At 46.5% G+C, this 22,189-nt stretch overlaps 2 protein-coding genes across 6 annotated transcripts in view; one reads left to right on the forward strand and one right to left on the reverse strand.

The window, feature by feature from the left end:
- The window catches only part of Mmp2 (Matrix metalloproteinase 2), an 83,438-nt gene that overhangs the window by 53,874 nt on the left and 7,375 nt on the right, over positions 1–22,189 (reverse strand). For 2 of the 4 annotated variants that reach the window (XM_078184313.1, XM_078184312.1), the window contains exons 4-5: positions 1,705–1,806; positions 332–501 (exon numbers count right to left, since the gene is read on the reverse strand). In XM_078184313.1, the coding sequence (XP_078040439.1) occupies positions 332–501; positions 1,705–1,806 (272 nt within the window). Of the gene's footprint in view, positions 1–331; positions 502–1,704; positions 1,807–6,420; positions 6,467–11,354; positions 11,563–22,189 lie in introns of those variants that run through there. The other 2 variants (XM_078184314.1, XM_078184315.1) reach the window with 2 other exon arrangements.
- LOC144471818 (beta-glucuronidase) overlaps positions 1–22,189 on the forward strand; it is a 58,519-nt gene that overhangs the window by 11,645 nt on the left and 24,685 nt on the right. The gene's annotated exons all lie outside the window — the stretch shown is intronic.

Genomic DNA, 22,189 nt, shown 5'->3' on the forward strand with positions numbered 1-22,189 from the left:
GTGCTCGAGCTCGGCGCCCTCTTGAATAGGTAACGACGAGTTCTCGCTGCTCGAACAAACCTCGAATCTAGAAATTACAACGCGCACCGCGCTACACCTTTTCCTAATTCGAAGATGTCGCAACTCGTAACACCGATTCGACAAACTTGGCTGACCACCGCGATCGAATCCTTCCCGTGGAGACGTTCCTCGGTTCTTTTGACTACCTTGGAACTTGACTCGATCCAGATTATATCCGAATAAAATTATATCATTCGTTCGTGACGCGAACAACATCGACGCGAATATCGTCGAAAAGGAGGATAGATGAAGGCGCGATGTTGTAACTTACCTCCATGTTAAGTTGCGACGCTGCCACTGCTGTCCGTGGATCGTGTAACGTTTGTGCCTCATCCTCGCGTACCTGGGATCCGGTTCGTCCGGAAGTCCACATCGGGGAAGTTTCATTAATTCTATCGTGGCGTCGTCGATGCTGCCAGTTACAGCCACGCCTCCGAATCTCTGACGAAAAAGTGTATCGCGGTTACAAAATATGTACTCATATATTACGAAAAATTACTATCCGTTGGAAAAATGGTCGCAAAGTTGCTTCGAATTTTACGGAACTAATCGCGAGCTTGAAAAATTCGGTTTCATACTAGAAGATGGATTGCAACCGGACGACCATCGTACAGAATTCCAAATCGGTAGAAGATGCCAGTGAAAATAAATTCGACGCGTCCCCAGCGTTCGTCGATATCGCGGCAACGTTCGATTCGCACAGCGACACACGATACGAGAGAGAGAGAGTGTCGTCGATTTCACGTTGGAGAATGCAGAAACGATAGAATATTTGTAGCTTTCGAAAAATCCGGAGACTCGAACGACTTCGGAGATTCGATTTCGCTGGCGATTCGTTAGGAAGGTTAGAGAAAGTATTACTATCGTTCAACCAACGCCCGTGCACACGTTTCCTCCTAACGAGCTCCATTTTCATGTAAATTCACGGCAAACGAGCGCGACGCGTCGCTTTTTCCCGATTCTGTATTTGCGCGCGTTTTTCCGCCGCCGCCGTTCCCGCTTTATCCGGCCGTCAAAGTTACATCGTCCCAATGGATCGATCGAGAGAGGACAGAGGATCGCCCGGATCGAAACGAAATGGAAACCTAACGACGGAGTCGCGTTCGAACGTGTTCCGGTAGTCTAATCTTGTATTCGACGCAGCGGCGCGCTCTGTTTTTTACGAGGAATCACAATTTAGCCATTTCACGGGGGAATGGGTTATTCGCGACGGGTTTCATCTAAATCTAAACGAGCCGATTCCTGTAAACTGCGAACGAACCGTTTAATCGCGGCACGTTTCGAACGAACAGCGATCCATGAAAAATAAACGTTCAACGAAGAAGCGACCGATTCTTTCGAGGGAAATTCCTTAATATCCGTGTCCATCACCGTTCGTTCCACAGACGATTCAAACAATGCATCGAAGATGCGACGCGCGTCGCGCGTCGCGCCAGCAAAATGGGTATCAAAAATGCGAATGCGACATCGAATACGGTATTCTTTGCGCAGTTTCGCCGACCATATACGATTTATACCTTGCACATTTAATTTACAACGGGCCGAAGCCAAAGTCGAGGAACCCCGCGCGTCTCGCATTCGACGCGCGTCTCTCGATGCCGATCTTTTCGAGTAGAAAACTATTCGACGAAACGTATCGCTCACCTGTAAATTTTTAATGGCGTCCCTGAGCTGATCGTCGGTCCTAAGGTTTCCGGTCTCTAAATCCGTCTGGGGCAGGTATCCAAATTTCATAAGGTAATTTTGCTGAAACAGAAAAATACAAACACGAATAGATACGGTTGCAAGGGTAAGGGAATTGTTCGCGAGCAACGCGAGACAAATATTTTTCTACCGTATAAATTTCGATTGATCGTTTTCGCGCGAATCGTATGCCAACATTTAATAATATGGGAATTTGTTTGCGCTTCGACCGTGAAATGTTTTCCAGTGGGGGGGTGTAGCTGTGCGAGGGTTAGGATTTCCTTGTCCGCTATTGGAACGGGAACCAATATTTTTCCACGAGGAGAAGTTTCTTGATTAGTTTTAGTAAAAATAGAATTATTCGCTCCTTCGTGCTCGCGTTAGGAACATCGCGTCCGATCTGTTCCCAGGATGGAATAGGATTGAAACGCCTGGAATGCCGCCGAGTTTCCTATAGCCGTCGTTCCCATTTCTTCGAGAAGAACGAGCCATTTTCTCGCGGCATGGCACAGTTATGCGAGAAAAATATGGCTCGCTGGAGAGGACGCGGAAAGGAAACGGCTGCAGCGAGTTGCAGGAAAGCCTGTTACATTTCATTCTGTGTAGTAGCAGGATCTGCTGCGTGGAACTGTGCTTTTCGATATACATACATGTACATACATGTTTTCGCAGTCGTTTCTCAAGCAGGGAACACGTTTTCGGCGAATCGCGATTTCTTCTAAAAAAATAAACTCCTGCGATACCGTAATCTTTTACCAACGAGAAAACAATCTTGTTATTAATAGAATAAGTGTGGGGGAAACAGACGAAACGAAAAAACGATCGCAATCAATCGGATGTTTGCGCGAATGAAGACCGATCGCGACTCTGCTCTTCCCCTCGTCGTCTTCCTTTGTTTTTCGAGTCGACGATCACGCGCGACCCACAGTTGTATATGTAGTTAGCGAATAGTCTCGCGAATGACAAACCACACAAGCGACTCGAAACATTTTCGATCGACTCGCGAAATTTTCGAAAAAGTTTGAGGAACGTTTGAAGACGCTCCCTCGCGTCTCTCGCATTCGACGAAGCGGCGCGACAGCGATAAGGCCATTTCCATGGAACTCGAACGAACCGAAGTTGAACCGAGTATGGGCATCGACCGAAAGAACGATTTCTCTGGCATTGTTCCCGCGACTCTTTTCTTTGCTTCTGAAACCGGTTGAACGCGCGACGACCGCGCGTCATCGGTTGCGCTGCCATTTAGAGAAGATAATACATCTCGGAATGTGATTCGCCGCGCGGTGGTATTTTTCGGCCAATCTCCGCAACCTCCTCCGTGCGTTTTCCTCTTTCGGCAAACGTCGACGAACCTTCGAGGAGACACACGCGATCTTATCGACGTCCATACGATACGCGCGACATGGATTCTGCGATAATTACTAGATCGGCGGTTGCTTGTTGTGCGAAGCAAAACTTGTTCAAGTCGATTGCGAGAAACGCGCGTATCTTCTTTGAATCGTTTCGATAACCTGACATTGTTTGCGATCGTTCGCATTTATACTTGAATTCGTCGGATGAAATGCGAAATTTGCACCAAGAGAATCGCAGAGCAGTTAACGCATCGACGCGCCCCTTGCCTCGCCATCGGTCAACCGCGATGGTACACGTATGTATGTACTCGGTGAGTGCTCGAGTGTATCGACAAGAGCGTAGTTTCTCGAATTAAAGTCTTTTAACGAGGGTCGCTCCTCCGATCGACTGGACACTTGACCTCGTTGACACGATTTCCGGTCCGCTTCTGTCCTTGCCGACTCCTCTATTGCTTCTTTCCGTCGCAAGATAAGACACGGAAAGGAAAACCAAGCTCTTTTCGACAGTTTCGCTACTCCTCGGAACTATAGTATTACAGAGTTATCTCCGCTTGCTATCCACCTTTTCTCCAACTTTCTATTATTCTCGCTTTCGCGAAAGCCATCGAGCCATTTCGCAGCGCCTCCCTATTGTTTAATACGTTCGCTATCATATAATTCGCGCGCGCTACTTCGTGTTTCATTTAGTAGAAAATGCGTGAACATCGCGACGCGAAAAGACGATCGATTAGCGACGGGAATCGGACCAAACTACTAGATTCGAAAAAAGCTTAAAAAAATGAAAACACAAATCCCATTCCCGCGGGATAACTCGGTTTCCTATATCCGACGGCGGCGTATCCGGTTAAACGGCAAGGTAATTATACCGGCCGAAACTCGGGTTAATTGAAGAGCAGGGGACAGCTAACTGGAAGACGCCGACGCCGTCGCCATTCTGCTCGCGTCCGCGTCGGCGTTGGCGTTGGCGTTCGCGTTCGCGTTCGCGCTCGGTCCAATGTCCAAAGCTCTCGGGAAGCTCTCGCGAGAAATGTGCTCGTGCTCCGTGGTCCGTCGCCCTTGCCCCTGCTCGCTTGCTTCCACCTACCAACAACCGGCCTTCTCTTCCCGTTAACGGCCGTTGGTTCTAACCCCGTGACAAACTTGGCCGGACCTGGCTGGATATATGTATACGCGTGCCAGGGTTAAATGCTAACTAATTGCCGAAATGGGAACCGTATGGCGCACGCTTAGCATACTCGAGACTCTCGACTCGGAATTGGTCGCGCGTTCGGCTTGTTCGGGATATCCCGATCATTTCCGCGAGTCTTCAGATTTTATTAAATAAAATTAAATTTTATTTAATAAGAGACTTTCAGGATTAAATTTGAATCCTGAAAGTCACCGCAAACTTCATCGCAACGGAAAGTTATTTTTCATTTCAAATTCGAAAGACTTTGGGTGCGAAGCGTTGATAAGAGAATCGACTGCAAATGTTCGGACAGCGGGGATTATTCGTCGAATCTGCATTACGGTCATGGCTGACGATATCCGCCGTAGATTTTACAGAGCCGTTTCCGGTTGCGCAACAAGTTCCGCCGAACGAATGGCCAGCGGAAAACGAAACGTGTGCGGTATACGGAATAACGCATCGTGGTGCCGTGACGCGTCTCGTCGTATCGTTCTTGGCGACGGTAATAATACGCTTACGCAAAGACGCGAGCAATCCGAGGGAAAAGGAGATTCGACACTTTTCTCCTCGAACGCCTCGATGCAAACCCATTCCCGAATGGACGTTGAACGCGATCGGAGTAAGCCATCGGTGAGACCACCGGGCCGGATCGAAATCGCCGGTTCGTTTTAATATTATTGTAGGTTGGTGCACATGAAATGTCGGATGTTTAAGTAAATATATGTATAATAATGTATATCTTTTTTCGAAAGCTATTGATTTAATCAAAATGTGTCCCGTTCGCTTTACTGCACCATTTTCAACGAGATTTCAATACAGAAATGCCTGTCTTAAACAAATTCTGATCTTTAGAGTGAATAAACTCTGATATGGAATATTTCAGACTTTCTTCATTTATATACTATTTAGCCTTTAAAAACTGTCCTAAATGTTTAAAATAGTGAAAGTCGGTGTTGGCGAAAGATCTATATTTTATAAAATTTTATATTTTATTTCATTTAATTTCGTAATTGTTTTGTACGACGTATGCGTAGTTTTTATTAAATGAAGACAGTCTGAAGAAATTCCATACTATAGTTTATTGAGCCGAAAAATTAAAATTTCTTCAAGACAGACATCTGTGAGAATTACACTCGCGTTGAGAAAAGTGTATTGACATAAATGTGGTACATTTTGATTAAATAAATAGCTTTTGAAAAAAGATATGCAGTTTTATATACCCACTGAAAAATCCGACATTTCATATGCGCACCAACCTAATAATTAATCAACGCGCCGAGACTCTTTCGGAGTTTCTTTCGAGTTTCGCCGTTCGCGGCGGTCGACGTTAATTAACCGCTCGGACGATTTCCAGTTTTCCTACGGAACAAAATTTGCTCGACGAGGGTCGAACGCGCGATATCCAACGCAATTCACCCGACCCTGGTACCTTAAATTACTCGTAAACGTCTCGTTGAGAAAACAAATTGGCGAGGGCCGAGTCGGACGCTTTACGGCGACATAGGAAATGGTACCGTCTTCGTTATAACCTCCGGCAGAACGGGAACTTGCTCGGAAAATTGCGAGAGCGCGTTCGCCTAAGAGAAGAGGAACGTTGCGCATTTATTACACGTTTACAGCGAACACGTTCGACCCATCATTCTTTTGCAACCTCGGTAACTGAAAATCTTCGACGTTTATAATTCTTTAGAAAAAAAGCACGCTTGTTTCTTCTTTCATTTAGCGCATATCCGAATAACTTTGATCGGACGAAAATAACGCGACGCGAGTATTTTGAAATTCTTCAAACAATTTTGTCGTTTTCCACTCCATCGGCCAATGTTTCTCCAAGACCCAATGTTTAACCAAGACCCATCGAATCCGCGGTCCGCTTGTAACGTAACGGAGCGGAATCTCGCTTGTGCGGACTAGAGAGACATCGATTTAGCAATTTATACGGTAAATCGTTTTGCACGTGAATCATCTCGGATCGCGTCGATTACGCACGAAACGTATCGGAACGAGGGGGAGGATTCTGGTATCAGGAGACACGATAATCCTGGTGGAGTTATACCCTAATTTATCGAGTCTGTCTTTATCGCTCTTTTTAATGCTCGTCCTTATTAAAACCAGTGTACCGAGAGGTTTCGAAATTCTTAATAAACAGATCCTACGTACATTCGCGGTCCTCCAATAAAAGTTCCGCCATCTCGGTCGCGCATCGCTATGGAAAAACAGAAGACGAATCATTTGTCGGGTTACGTCGATGGGGATAAGAGATCAAACAAAAGGAGAAACGAAAAAAAAAATTATTTGGTAGGATAGTTGAATAATATATGGGTTGATAACGTTCGCGTTTGTTTGGAACAGCGGCTGTCGATGTCCACGGGGATTCGAAATTGACTGACCGAGAGAGAGAGAGAGAGAGAGAGGAGCCGAATAATACGCCTGCTGCCTGCCTGCATTCTACGGCCTACAGGCTAGAGGCTCCGGGCTGCAGACTAACACGGCCGACTGCCGCGGCTGTTGCATCGGAACGAAACCGCGATGCAAGATTTATCGTCGTCCATTCATTTCGGCAGACCGTGCCGCGCCGCGCCGCGCCGCGCCGGGCGCGGTAATGTCCGGCAGCCGCGTTTCCGGAATGAAATGAGAAATTTCCGCCGGCACGACGGAAGATATGTATCGATTAGTACCCGCACCACTCGCGCACTCGTTAGAATGCGAACCGTCGATTTATCGCCGGTCGTTTCTGTCGTTCAAGAAAGCTCGACGGCAACCGGTAAAATTGCAGCGACGATCGTCATCCAATACCGTTTATTCCGTTTATATACGACGTCCGCGAACAAACGAATGTCGAAGAAACGTTCGAGAGGAACATTTGTTTCAATTACAATAGACTGATCCAATATGGTGAACGGTGAGATCGAAAGTTCGACAGTATCAACTTTGTTGTTCGAATCGACGAACGGTAAGATATTTGTGACGTTTATAGGATTCCGTTAGAGTGATGGGGCGTGGACGGGAGGAAGGCGAGAGACAAACCGAGGACGGTTGAAAAACTGGTAAAAACGAGCATGAGTGTCCGAAAAAATGGTCGGCCAAAATTCAAAGGAATTTACGATTCCGTGCGGCATTGAAAAATGTTTACGACGACCAGCCGCGAAGCGGAACCATTTTCGAACATTAATTTTCGTCGAGGTTCCCTCTTATTCGTTTAAATTTCGCATCGAACGCGGCGAGCGACGCGGCCGAAATTTACCCGAATCGTTGTACCCACGGTGGACGCTTGTCGACAGTTTCGAAAATGCGAGTGTCGTTTTTTTTTGGTACCTTCGTCGAGTTTCGACCGTCGTATTTGGACCAAGCGGCTGGACCGCAAACTTCTTTATTATTTATAGAGTTATGTATAAATCGCTTCGATCGATGAAATTAATATACGCGTACATGGAATTCCAGTCTTGCTCGGACAGTTTTTGCAACTTGAAAATAATCCATGTTCCGACATAACTACGCCATGTTTGTTCAACGATTCACAATGTCCAAGGAAAAAAGGAGAACTATCGAGCCATTTTTAGATCTCGCGTGTTCCACTTGTAAAATTGATTCGAGTAGAACACGATGGACGTGTCTGGAATTATTTAAAAATCTATAGCCGACAGGTATGTACATATATCGCTTCTATGGAATTTTATCTTGGCATTACTCCCGTGCATATTGAATTCGAGGGAGGCCAAAGGAAACGAGTCCCGGTCCCGGTCCCGGTCCCGGTCCCGCAAGCGAAAGATGCCAAGAAAGATAAAAAAGATTGAAATAACGGACCAGGCTGCGAGAGAGAAGGTCTACTACAGGGGTGCGCCGACTATGGCCACACCCTGCCGTTCAACGCGCCTAAACAGGCTTAGGCGGCCATGGCAGAATTTTCGTTTCGTTACTCGAAGGAACCCTCGGCTGCGATGATAGTTATCATAATAATATCAAAATAATAATAATAAACGTTTGTTAATTAATGCAGAGTCCACCGTAATCTACGTATACTTGTTGAATCGTTGTGTTGGATCGCTCGTTACTCGTTAAAACGATAAAATAGTATTTATGCGTAAAAATGTACAAGATGTCGTCTCGTTTGAAAAAAGGTGTAAAAAGAAACGTTCGAAATAGTATTGCACGAGTCGGATAAAAATCGAACGATATAAAACTAAAATTGTACAAGTGAAATGAAACGAACTGGAAGAAGAACGGTATAAAATAATGTTGAAAAGAAATGGAAAAGGATCGATGCAATAAAATACGATTGCCGAAATTAAATCGAGAAGGAAGGAAACGACGTCGTAGAACAACATTGTAGAAATTCGATGAAAAGTAAATGCCAGCGTACGATAATGTCGTAGAAATGAAACGGAAAGAAAATGGCGGCATAAAATAATATAATACTATAGCAAGTATGTAAATGAAAAGAAAATTTGATGGGGAACCGTATCGTATTATCTGATTCGAAAACGAGCCAAATATGTACATTGTATTCCTTTCGAGCGCGGATTCCGTGCTAGTCGAAAACTAAAAAGAAAATTCACACTCGTGCGCGCAGCGAACAGCTCGAATAATAATTAAGATTCCATTTTGCGACATCGTCGAGAACGATCTATCGACCGAAAGGCCTGCGTTGGCAACGATACGCATCTATCGCGAGAACGCGTTTTAATTATGAACGCGACTGGCATAGCGAGCAGAGAGAAAATAGAAGTCGATCCTGGAGCGACATGCAAAGTTGCGTGCATGGTGCGGTGCGGCGCGGCGCGGCGCGGCGCGGCGATCAGACGCTGTGTCCAGACAATCGAAAATCAATTCGTCTGCCGCGTAAAGTAATTCCCAGAATGAGTCAGTCCCTCTTTTCAGCCATCGTCGGCCCTCCTCGAGTAAACGCGTCAAGCTTTTATCCAAATCGCTCGCAAGAGTTTCAATCCCCGAGTCCGATTTAACGTTTCGTTCGATACTCGGTCAAGCTAATCGAGCGAAACGCGAATGTCACCTCGAGTCACTTGACATTTGTTTCGAAAACTCAACTCCTAGAAACGTTTCGTTCCCGTTGCATCGAATAACATGGAATGGCAAATTTGCGATATGTACGATTCGATCGGTTCGCGTCGAGAACAATCCCACCGTTCTTCTTAATCGCTCTCGAATTGAACAAGAAATGTTTACTACAAAGTAGCATACACGTATACGGCTGTCAACAAGTTCCCACAGTCTATTCAATTTCCTCTCAGAGACGCTTCATCGACGAGGAATTGTGAACGAACGTTTCGAAAATCGTGGTGAACACGCTCGAGTCGAACCCATCGCGATCGAATTCAGCGTCGCGACTGAAGCGAACAGAGCGGTGGCTAGCCTACTTTTGCTAGATGGCCAACTCTTTCCGAGCCGTTTAGTACCGCGCGACTGTCGCGTGTTCCAGATTCGATGCTGTTTCCACCGAAAACACCATGATTCTTCCATGCTCGGGCTTCCGGAGTTACGAGTTACAAGTTACGAGCTACGAGCTCGTAGTAACCTACGACTCGGCAAACAATCGCGGAAATGCCGAGGATCCCCCAACTCTAAAACAAACACGGTGGACCCGCTCTCTACTCTCTCGATTCACTAGGTCGGGCGCGCGCGCGCGCGCGTGCGCGTGCGTTTAGGCGACCAACTACCAATCTGTCATCCACCTACAACGCAACGGCAACACAACGACATGTGTGGTACATCTGAATGACTACATGGAATCGCTGGAATCGATGTACACTTTGCGCCTCGTCGCGATTCAACTCGAAGATTAATCGTAGTAAAAGCCGCGGGATTCGCGCTTTACCGGTTACCGGTTGCCGGTTGCCGGTTGCCAGGCATCCGCTCGAGCGAAGCGACGTTTACGACCGAAATAAGCGTCGCGTCGCGTTCCGTTGCGGTCCAACTCGGCCAACTCGCGAACTCGATACGGCAAGTTGTCCTATCTTATCGTCCCAAGCTGGAAAACAGTGTCTCGACCAGAGTTTTGCGCGCTGGCAGACTCGATTCGCGACGACCAAGTTCCTCGTGGTGCTCGCCGCGTGTCGTGTTTTAGGCGCCGTGACACCCGACCACGACATCATGTCAACGGATGTTTTTCGTTAGAGATTTTTAACCCGAGCTATATCTTTTGCCAATAAGGTAGTCGACTCGGCTCTTTTAAGCCAGGACTTTTGAATTTTTTATATTGTCCGATGCTTAACAAATATTTGAATAAAATTCAAATTTTTGCGGTGTTCAAGTTTTTGCGGTGATTCTCGACTCTCGACTCAAAATGTACCTCAAAAGTGAAATTATCCAAGGAATGTCGGACCATGGATCACGGACTACGACGGAAACATCGATTCGAGAAAATCGGTTTTCCGAGCAAATGAACGGGGAACTCCGCAATCGGGAGCAGCGCGCAACTCTCCTCCATACATCCAGATCTCGTAGACCGTGATGCTAGTCGTCAACCCCGACGGAGAAATCTAATTTTACAGCGACCTATATTTAGCCGAAACTTATTCCAGCGACGGTGTGCAGCACCGGGTCACCGGACTTTGCGTTTGCGAACCAGGGGTAACGAAAGCTTCTTTGGGTTCGAACCTCGATTTATTATATAGTATTTGCAAGTTACGTGGAGGTTATGTCGCGCGATGACCGTCGGGCCATCGACGCTTCTTTTCGTTGTTTCCCAACGGTTTCGGTCCCGTCGAATCGGGAAACTCGAGACAGTCTTTGAAATGGAACGACGCCCTCGCGTGCGCGATACTCGAAGCTTTAAATCTCTCTCTCTCTCCCTCTCTCTCTCTCTCTCTCTCCCTTTTGAGGCTACATAGCAATTGTTTCGCGCGGACCCTCGACATTCTTATTTCATTTACGGAATTGCAATCGATGGGTATAAAAGTATGACTCAAAAAACAACAAAAGCTGACTCTTTCATAATCGAAATCTAGGAATCCGAATAAACTAAAAGATTTTATCTGTAAAAAATGGTAGACCATTTCGCAAATACAAACAATTTAAATTTATGATGCACTATGTTCGCCATTAGAAGAAAAAAATAACAGAAATTTGTTGTTTACCGCTGCCATCGAACAAGTCGGCGTTCCAGTTGCATCGCGAACGGCGCAGTACGTTGAAATGGATGGAGACCGTTTCACTCGATGAAATGCATATTCAGTTGGTCGAATGGAAATGTTATGGATTGCAAACACGAATAGAACCGTGTTATTTACAACTACTAATATGTTTCGTTCGTAAGATAGTCGCAAAGCTTGGGAACGAAGAAGAAGCCGCTTCTCCTTTCCGTTTATACCCAACAGCGTCCAGCATCGTCGAGCAACGCCGAGCAACGCCGAGCAACGCCGAGCAACGCCGAGCAGCGCCGAAGCAGCGCCACGCCGGTTGTCAGCAGACAACAGAATTACGTGTCACATCTTCCCGGGTCAAATGCATTCCTACCGACGACGATTACCGTCGCCTATAAAAGCCGAACCTTTTAACTCGCTGTTAACTGCGAACCCAGTGACTAATCGTTGCTCTCAATCGAGTTAGACCGGCTATTCGTTATCGAGGAGGCCTCGTCATTGTCTTTTGCGCGTACGATGTCTTCGAATCGTTGTTGTACACGAAATAGGTTTAGAATTGTACACCTTGGATAGATTTAGAACAGGGAGTGTCGTTCAACGATTTAATTGTCATTCGACTCGATCCATTCGTACAATTTAGTACGGCAAAAAGTAAACATTGACTAAAGCGTGAGAATCGCCAGTCCTGTTTGATTGACGTTGAATCCGCGACTCGTTAAAACTACTCACTGTATGCGAGCAGACTGTATCCATTTAGAGTTTGCAGGATACCCGCGACAACTAAAACAAGTGCGCATAAATGTATCCGCTTTCGCCGTAAACGCGGCCACGCCATAGAAATCCTATTTCATCGAATTCCGTAGATGCTTCAGCGGATCGCCGAAGACGAGTCGACACGAAATTACGAAGAACGAGGGACCGAATCGCGCTGCTACTCTTCCCGCTGCGGAGGCTTCGATGAAATCTGTGTAACTTTCTAAATGAATTTCTCGGTACTGGCCAATCGACGAGTCCACTCCGATTCGTTGACCGAGTGACAAATACATTCCGCGAACACCTTGTCATAAAGCACCGGATAAACGGCGAGCAGGCCAATCGAATACAACGAATCCGCCGAGAAACGGTTGCGAGAAACGTTTTTCATCGTGGTCGCGATCGTCCTTCCGCGCATCGAAACAGGAAATCGTCGCTGATTCATCCGGAATCGAATACGTTTTTAAACAAGGAGACAACGTTCTACCTTAGACCGCATCCTTGCTTCACAGATTCCTGGAAGAGACCCGGAGAAACGATGCAACAGAACATTCTCAGAATCGAGTCGCTCAATTTTTCGCAGGTCTATTCGCAGAGTGTTTTCGACTCGTTTTCGAAAACAATTCTTCCAAAGAGCTTCCAAAAGTTTCCTGTATTATCACCTTTTTATTTGGAACCGCCAAAGAGATCAATCTGGATTGATCGCAGTTTGCTGGTTCGATGTGTCCCCCCATCCATATGTTCCCGTACTTCGACAACGTCCCTTTTCACCTCTTTTACTCGCGTATTCAATCGATCCTAACTAACGCAACATCCGAGAGTCGAGCATTTCGAGATTAAAGTGGCTCGGCTGCACGCCTGTTCGCGTTTCCTGCAGGAGCAAGCCGAACATTCGAACACAAACGACCCGTTTGTTTCTCGAGGAAACATTCTCGCTGACCTATTTCAGCCGTTTGGTGAACATCGGCGGCGCAATGGCTCTCCGCGTTTCTTAGCCTTTAAGAAAATCGTTTAAAAATCTCAAAGTTTTCTGGAGTCGGTGCGCACAAGAGCTCCCATTGTCCCTCGAACAGCCTCTTTTCACGAACGCAGCGGCGCGCGACTACTCTCTCCTGACACTCGAAACGACTGTTTCGAGCTTCTTCGCGGGCTTTTTACGAGTTTCCAAGCGCCGCCGACATTGACGGATCGATTCGAAATCTGGCCGCATCCCCCGGACTCGTCCTCGTCCTCCGCGCGATTCCACGCAAGAAACGTTTCACGGATACTGGCGCATCCCGTTCGTCCACCGATCGGGCAATCGAGTCGCTGCGATGACCGGTCAAAACGATCATCGAGTCAACCAATCTGTGCAACCCATTTTTTATAACTACGTTGCGAAACGATCGCGCGTTCACCGGAAGCTTTACCAGCAAATTACGAAACGATCGTACGCGAAGAGCAAACGATGATCGTACTCCAAGCAACGTTTACGAGCGCGCGTGTTCCAAACAAATTTGCGATTCGAATAAAAAATCACGGTTCGTCTATAAATCGTTAGAAACGCCTTCTTCTGGTCGTTGACAGCCGAATAATCTCCGGTGAAAAATAGCTGCCGTTCCCGTCGCAGCGTTTCATACCGTTTCATACCATAGAACGCGCGATAAATAGGACGCCATAAGACGGACGATCGAACGAGACGGATCGAACTTTGAGCACGCTTCGCAGGAAGCCGATCCAACAACCGTGTCCCCGTCTTACAATATCTGATTCTCTAAATTCTAAACGATATCAGAGTCTTCGCGAAATTTCGACACTATCATCAAACGACCAATACGAATGGTTCGGTATCCTCGCAATTCTTGATATCGCTCAATCGATTCAAATTCATCGTAAACCGTGGCACCTGCTATTCGACAACCTTTGTTTCAGTCGGTTCCACGGCGATCGTAGGCGGTCGAAAACGACAGTTTTTCCGTTGAAAAGTTTACGTTACGCCTCCCTCGGAATAACAATGGTTTCCTCTCTGCGAGCCATAAATCCGAGAGACGTGATTTGTGCGCGCGCTCGTTTCCGCTAATATCGTTTGAAGAATCGCGTTGCAAAAATGGCAAGCGGCGCCGCTAAAGCGAAAGCAAGCTTCTTTAGTCGTCCAACTATTTTTACGCGCTGTAGGATCGAAGTACATTTACGATACATCAACGAGACTAGCTAGACCCAAGATCCAAACCATGGCCATGGGAGGACTTAGTCATCAGCTTGGCGCGGTGCGGCACGGCGCGTCGAGATGAAGCGAGGAGAGAGGAGGCGTCGCTCGCGGCACACCGAAAATGGCGCTCATTATGCCAGGGTCTCTACTATAAAACAACGACAACCGGCAATCGATACGTCTTTAATCCTTTGCCAATCTCCTGTCCCTGTCGCGAATTGCGACACCGACTGCGGGCCAATTATTACAGTCCGTGGGATTTTCTGCCGTCGCGAGTCCTAGGTGGATTCTTCTTTGCGGAATGCGCGCAATGCGACGTTCGAAAATTGCTATGCTAAATTCTTGAAATTCATCGAAATCTCCGGCGACCTTCGAGAATCGACCGCTTTCCTTTCGCGATTTCCGTTTAAATTTTAGCGGTGAGAAAACTCACGGTGCTACTTTTTCCCAACGAGTTGGCCACGATTCGGACAATTTTTCACGATTCGGGCAATTCTTTGCGATCAAAGAGAAGAAAATTAATCCAACTGCCAGACCCCGCTGCGACCGAACAAGATATTTAGGCGACCCTTGTCTACTGCGTATTCTATGTGTCTGGCACGCGTCAACCCGAGTACATAAAACCACTGGGGTGATATCCTCCTAGCGCGCGCCATAAGGTAGCCTCCGAAGGGCGGCGGCGACTCGAACGAATTTCTGCTCGAGCCCGAAAAGCCGGCTGTGACAACCTGGCTACCCGGTTTCGGTGCGGTCTCTGCTACGTCGCACCGTGCCGCGCCGTGTAAATATTTGTTACGCTGAACGCGACACGAGGCACAAAGAAGGGGGACAACCCAGTAATGCTACAGCGCGATCGCGCGGATCGCGGGGGTGATAGACGCGCCACGGTGTACCTAGCTGGTTCGCTCGGTGCGTAATCGCGTTTCCGTGTATTCACACAGAATGTAGACGCGCGGCACGAGGGGGTGGCAAAAGGAAAGAGCATCGCGAGCAAAGCGTCGAGAGAAACCGGCGGACGCGAAATGTACGGTTGCCAGCGACGCTGTTCAAATGGCTGCAACAGTTTACAAACGAAACATTTCCAATTGAAGGCTTTACGGTGGAAGCCACCAGCGTCGTCCGTAACCTCGTGGATCTCGACGCGTTAACTATCGGCGGTTGTCGCGGTTACAAACACGATCGCGTGGACAATTTTTTGATCGATTTCGTACATCGTGATCAAAATAGCGAAAACACCAACGAGTTCGGCCTCGTCGTTCTTACGAATAGACACGCGCGTCGACGCAGTTTTAATGATCGATAGCTTCGGCGGCGCTCGAGTAAATGCAGAGACACGGAAGTAAACGAAGAATTCGGTCGGACCGAGTACAATTGCAAACCAACATGTCGCGATACAGATGATAATATACCAAACGGATCAGCTACGATATGCGAGGAGAACAGGTTCATTGGAAAACAGAAGACCGTTCGCTATTTAGATGTCTATGCGACGATAAACAGACGCTGTCGCCGCGACGTTACGAGCGCGGATCGCGTACCGTCATAAATTGAACGTCTCCGAGCACAGGCTCTTATCCGTACTCCCGCCGCGTCGACTTTCTCATGGACACTTTTCTCTCGACAAATTGCCCTTCTACAGAGTCGTAATCCACGTCTCGACCATCCTCGAAGTCTTGGATGTTCCGCAGTCCGCGGTCCGCGGTCCCGAGAGAACTCGACATCGAGCAATCGCATTTAGATCAATTTCACGCGTTAAACTCGCGTCGAAACAGTCTTAAAAACAAGCTCGTTAGTCGGAGACAAGCAACCAAGCAATTCGGTGTGTAGTCGATCAAATATGAAGCGGTCGTTACGGTTCGAGCAGATTAGTCGATAAAGAATAGGGTCACTTTTAAGATTATTCTACGTTACGAAAGCGAAAGACGGAATAGAATAGAGAACGGTGAAATATTATCGGAGCGTTCGAATTGAAATCATTCCGAAGGTAATGCAAGAAACGTTGCCCTAAGAAAAATTGCAGAAACGAGGTAAAAACTAGAGCAGCGAACTGCTGGCAACGAACGCGAAGCAAGTTTGATGCTGATGAGGAGGTAAACTAGGTGTCCATATAAGAAATAAACGAAATTAATGGGGCAATATTAATACGAACAATTCGATGGGGGAGATCGGAAATAGGAAGGACGAAGAGTAGAGTGCGAGATAATGGAATGACTCGAAGGGAAGATAAATTAGAATTTCGGAAATAAAGGAAACCGTTCTTCCGGTCAACTATAATTAACCGGATTTCCGAACAACTTTCCACGTCGAGCCTTGGATCGGATATTCTGTTCAACTTTCGTTATTTATGTTGACAAGATATTAACGCAAAAGCAAGTCAAAAGGCTTTCGGGATGAATAAGGAAAAGAGAAACGCGCGTTTATCGAGCGATAAACTGAAACTCGTGTTTCCGGAACACCCTCTGTAACATTTATCCCTATATCCCGCAAATGTCAGCTGCCCCGCCTTCCTATGCAGTCGAGTCCGCGTCTACGTAGCAGCACCGTTAGTATTGGTATTGGTATTGGTATCGGCGTAGCGTCAGCGTTAACGACTGTGCGTTGGCATTGGTATCGGTGGCGCCACGGAGGGCGGCGTGGCAGGAAGATGACGTCATTGAGTATCTAGCCAAAAAAAGCACACTCGCGCACCCTGGTTGCACGTTAATCATCCGGGATGGAAGAGAATAACGTCGATGCGGAACAAACAGAGCATCGTTTCTGCTGGGAATTAGCGAGGGTCTAAAAGGATTCGTATGTCGCTAGCGTTGGATAGGATAGAGCTACGGCTGTGGAGATTTTCAAATAATTGACACGCCGAGTTTCGTACGCTCCTCGGGAATAATAGTGTGGGAATACTCCCGCAATTTCCACAGCATCCGCTTCGCGCGTTCGTTGAGACGATCGCGATTTCTTCTAAAATTCCATATTTTTAATACGGAATGAAATTCTCTGCAGTCGCCTTTCATCTTGTAAACGGAAACGAAGAATTTCAGAAAGGGCATGCAATTATTCGAACCTCGAAAGAAACGAAACGCGGAGAATTATCCAAGATATTCGAGAAAAGACGTTGACGAAAGTCGCTGAAACGAATCGATTCTCGTATCTCGATCGAGATGCAGAAATTGCTGCAGCGAACTTACTGCTGGTCGCCATTCTCGGAGAATTTCCACCGAGCGGAGCGACGCAATTTTTCAAGCCAAACGATAACGTCGGAACCCGACGTTGCGGCTGCGGCTACGGAAAAGTTCCGCGCGAGCTCGTTCGGTTTTAGTAACGATTCGGCCGCCAAGTCGGTTTCGCGTCGCAACCCCGATCTCGATGGAAATATCCACAGAAACCGATTCTTCTCTCGAAAATCGTTGAATAGAAAATCGTACGACCGTCACCGTCGCCGAAAACGACCATCTCTTCTTTCGTTCGTTACAATTAACCAGTTAAGCGTGTTTGACGATTATATCCGTCATGGAGATGTAGCAGAATTCTGTGCCATGACGATTATATCCATCATGCGTAAAATTTTGTTACAATTTGATACTTCAATTGTAATTCTGGCGACAACTAAAATATGTTCGTAAATTTTAATATGTTCGAAATGTTTCGAAGTCAAGACGAAATAAAACAAACAAATGAAAATTATAAATAATTTCAGATGGATTAATAACTTCCTTCGTCATCGCTTGATTATCGCGATACACACCGGTTGGCGCTTTGCAAAGAGATCGCCACAGTTTACTGGCCAATAATTTTACAGAGGATCGACGATGTTTGCTGTGACAATCATTATTGTGAAAAGAAACACTTTTATTCGGTTCGATCGTTTCAATTCCAGTTTCATTGAAATTTTCTGTCAAAGAAATATAAAATACCGTACCATTGTCGGGTCAACTTTAACGAGCGACTGTATAATTCGTGCGAAAAGTTACGAGTCGTATTACGAGGGAACACAATACGAACGCGCGGTTTCACCTATTCTCGCGCGTTGTAACCGTTGCAGAAAATTCGATGGGAGACGAGGCGAGGCGAGGCGGCGAGACGAAGAGAGTAAAAAAATGAAGGCGATATTAAACGGAAGCTGCAACGAAACGATGACATTTCCAGCCGCAAAGGAGAATTATTCGCGAGGACGCGCGTCCTGAAAGCGTAACAAGCCACTTCGGAGAAACTAATAGGATCGTGAACAAAGGGTCAACTCGCTTCAACTGCGAGCAACGAATGAGAATGCATTTGCTCGAGACGATGCCACCGACTAATTGGCCGGTTGTTACGTTCGAAACAGTTTCTGAATGGTTGTTTGGCTTCGTTTCTTTAAATAAATACAGCGAAGCGTACGAAAAGCACCGCCAAAACCCCGATACTCAAAAAGAATAGCAAGACAAAGTGTGAACGAACGTTTCCGCTTCCTCGGATTTAAGAATATTCTACCTAAACGATATCTATACCTAGACGACTTCTACACCCAAGAGGATTCTACCGATACCTAGACCAGAATATTCTGGTCTACTTTCTTTCGACGATTTTGCAGTTTTCTATATCGTCGGTTCAACTTTTCCACCGTCTACCGATTACGGCGTTTAAAAGTTGAAGCGATCGACTGTCGCAAAAACCTTGGCCAATGCCTAATAGTTTTTCGATCAAACATAACGCGAGACTCACTCGTGTTGATCGAGGCGCAGAATGGGATCAGCTGTGTCACGAAAACTCGATACCTTTTTCCTCGTCGGCCGACTACGAGAGTAATTGCCGCCGGTAATTACCATTGTCGTTAACGGGGGAAGGAGGGAAGGAGGGAGAGGGAGGGAGGAAGAGAGAGAGAGAGAGAGAGAGAATATATCGCGTTGGTATTGTTATGCCGTGAGGAGAAGGAAAAGGATCTCTCGAGACTCGATAGTCTTCCCTGCTGGACGGTTGGAGTTTTTAATCGGAATAAGCCACAAACGGGGTTTTACAAAGAACTTTATTATAAAGTGAAGATCACGCGGAACTACATACTGTCAAACTGAGCCCGAGCATGGCGAAGCATGCACTTTTATACCCTCGCACAATAGGAGTCACCGGACTTTGGTCACATAGACCCGATGCAGTTTCTAAACTGAAAAGGGGGTAAGGCATGACCCATGCTTTTCGTGACGCAGTGTTTTAGCAAAAGTGACACACAGGTCAGCCTAATCGGTGACTCACAATCGGCGACTCTAAAAGCACGTCGAATTCGGCGAATTTTGATTTCGTATAAAAATCTGCCGATGATATTTTAACGTTTAAATAGGAAGAATGTGAGCGTGTCCGAACAACGAACGCTTCTGAAATTCCATCGCGTTTAACGCTGGGAAAGTTTCGCCCGATTGGCAGAGTGTATCGATGGATGAAGTTCCACGAGCGCCACATGTGTTACTAATTACACCGGGCCAGTCGTTACGCGCGGATCGAATACAGAGAGATCCGAGACTATTCTTCGCCTTGGCGTTCGCCACCGCATCGGCTGCGTCTCGATCTTTTATATCGTATACCGTATACTATACGATCCGACAATCCGATTCGGTGGAAACGTGTTTTCGTTTCTATAGAACTGGCGTACGAGTGTCGCGGTTAACTTCAGAACATTGGAAACCCACAAATTTTCCATTAATTGCTTTTCGTCGAACTCAATTGTACCACAGTTTATCCAACAGTGTATCGACGACGATTGAAAATTTCTTAAACGATCGTATCGAAGCAACGATCATCCGATCCCAGAGAACTATCCAGCGTGTTTGTATATAGGTTGAAAAGCGGTCTCTAATTTGAAACTCTAAAAATTAGCGTTGCAAAGAAAATTAGTTGTTTTAGAGAATCTTTTTCCTTATTGTACACATACGGAACTGGTCGCTCACTGAAACATTCTCTGTCTATTGCCATGGAATATTTTGAACTCGTTTTGAAAGCGATTGCTTCGAAACTCGCAGCAAAACGACTGACCTAAAAGTTGCGTTTTTCTTGGTAGCCGACTATCGGACCTCTTTTTCGAGCCACGTCGAAAACGGCGAATGCGGAGCAAGAGAGTCAACCGTGTCCCCGAGTGCCAGTTCGAGTCAGAGTTCGAGCGACGCGCATGTGCTCTCTCTTGATTAGCGTCTAGACGGTTGCGCGTCCTGTACTCGCGAGCGCGCGAATAATATACATTAGACACGGTTTACCATGGATACCAAAAATATGCGATCGGCGTTTCTATTATGATCCATTGTACATATACAATTAAATAACAAGTTATTTTTTCCTCCGGCAATTTTAATTGACCAAAGATTACATCGACAATCTTGATTTCATGAAATCTCCTATCATAAATGCATAATTTTTGAGAGTCTAGTTATCGCGAGTTCGATTACGATCCTCCGTAACAGCGCCGAGCGCCAGCGATTAGCATGCGCATCAATCGCGGTCACGAAAACTCACGCACCTCTAGAGAAGGGTTACTTACACAGCTTGCAATGTAGCGTAATGTCGCACGAGAGCGTGTATCATATCTTGACATCCAGTCGGAGTTGGAGTCGCAGTCGCAGTCGGAGTCGGAGTCGGAGTATTCTGTGTACGCGCCGGCGCTTCCTGCAGTTAACGACCTCGATTGCATATAAATGCCCGGCTTAATGATTTCGTAGTAAGGCCGAAGGCTCCGCCTGATAAAATCCACGCTCCCCTGCCGTCTACCGACCAAGGTTCGCGACACCTATTAAGGCTGTTTCACACTGTGTCGGCTGCTAACTGTAATGCGGTAGCGACAACGCGGTGCAACCAGCTGCAACGTGCAACGCGCAACGTGGTTCACATAGTCAAGTCGTGGCAAACCTCTCGAATGGAAATCGGTATCGATTCGATTTAACCAAACTTGTTCGGAAATTATATAGATTTGCGTAAAATCCCACACAACTGTGTGTTTGAATTTCGTCAAGTTCTAGCATCAATTATTTATTTCTCGTTGGCTCTTTGATCTTATCATTGAAAAATATATCAAAAGATGCGCTTATTTCTATGGTAAACGATAGAATAAACGTTTTTAAAAATGCTAGCCAAGTTGAAATCTGTCCAAAGATTTCAAAGGCTTCTTATTAATTAGGTGTCGAGGTGGGTTTGGACTTTGGACAAGGCTTCGTGTCGGGTCCTTATATGGTAGAGGTAAGAGGTAAGAGGCAAGCGGTAAGCGGTAAGCGATAAGCGGTAAACGAGCAATGGGACGCAACAAGGTTAATAATTAATCTCTATAGTAGAATACTGCCTACCGTTTTCATAAAAATTATAGGTTGTTCGCGATGGCAATAAATTCGAAGCACATAATCGATCGACCGGCGTCCCATATCCGTACACTCGATCCCAAAGTATGTATGTACCCCGAAACTGGACGTAACGATCTTGGCCGCGAAGCGTGAAAAAGGTAACCGCTGTTGTATAATAATTCTATTATCGGTGAAATAAACGTAGAAACAGGGGTCCTTTCTATTATCGGTGGAATCGATACGTTTCGCCTTTCGTCCAATTGCGGGTCCGAGCTGAGCCGAGACGGACAGAGCCAACCTATCTAAATTGTTTATCGAGCCCACTGTCGCGCGGACTCTTCTGCTACTCGTGCCTCTATTAAGCTTCCTAGTTCTAAAATACATACATGTATACCTCGACCAACGACAGCGATCAAAAAGGGTCAAGAGCGAAGGGCGGAGAGCAAAGACGGCCTCGCCGCCTCCGAATTGAGACGCCCGGAAATATGTATACCGAAAACCGCTTCTCTTTGGCACCCCACTGTTTTTACGAGCTTGCTATATTCAGCAAGTGTGCATTTCGGAGCAACGAGGTCCTCGTCCGTTGCCATGAAAAATACAGCAGGCGC

The sequence above is a fragment of the Augochlora pura genome, chromosome 6 (assembly GCF_028453695.1).
Source record: "Augochlora pura isolate Apur16 chromosome 6, APUR_v2.2.1, whole genome shotgun sequence".
Lineage (NCBI taxonomy): Eukaryota > Metazoa > Arthropoda > Insecta > Hymenoptera > Halictidae > Augochlora > Augochlora pura.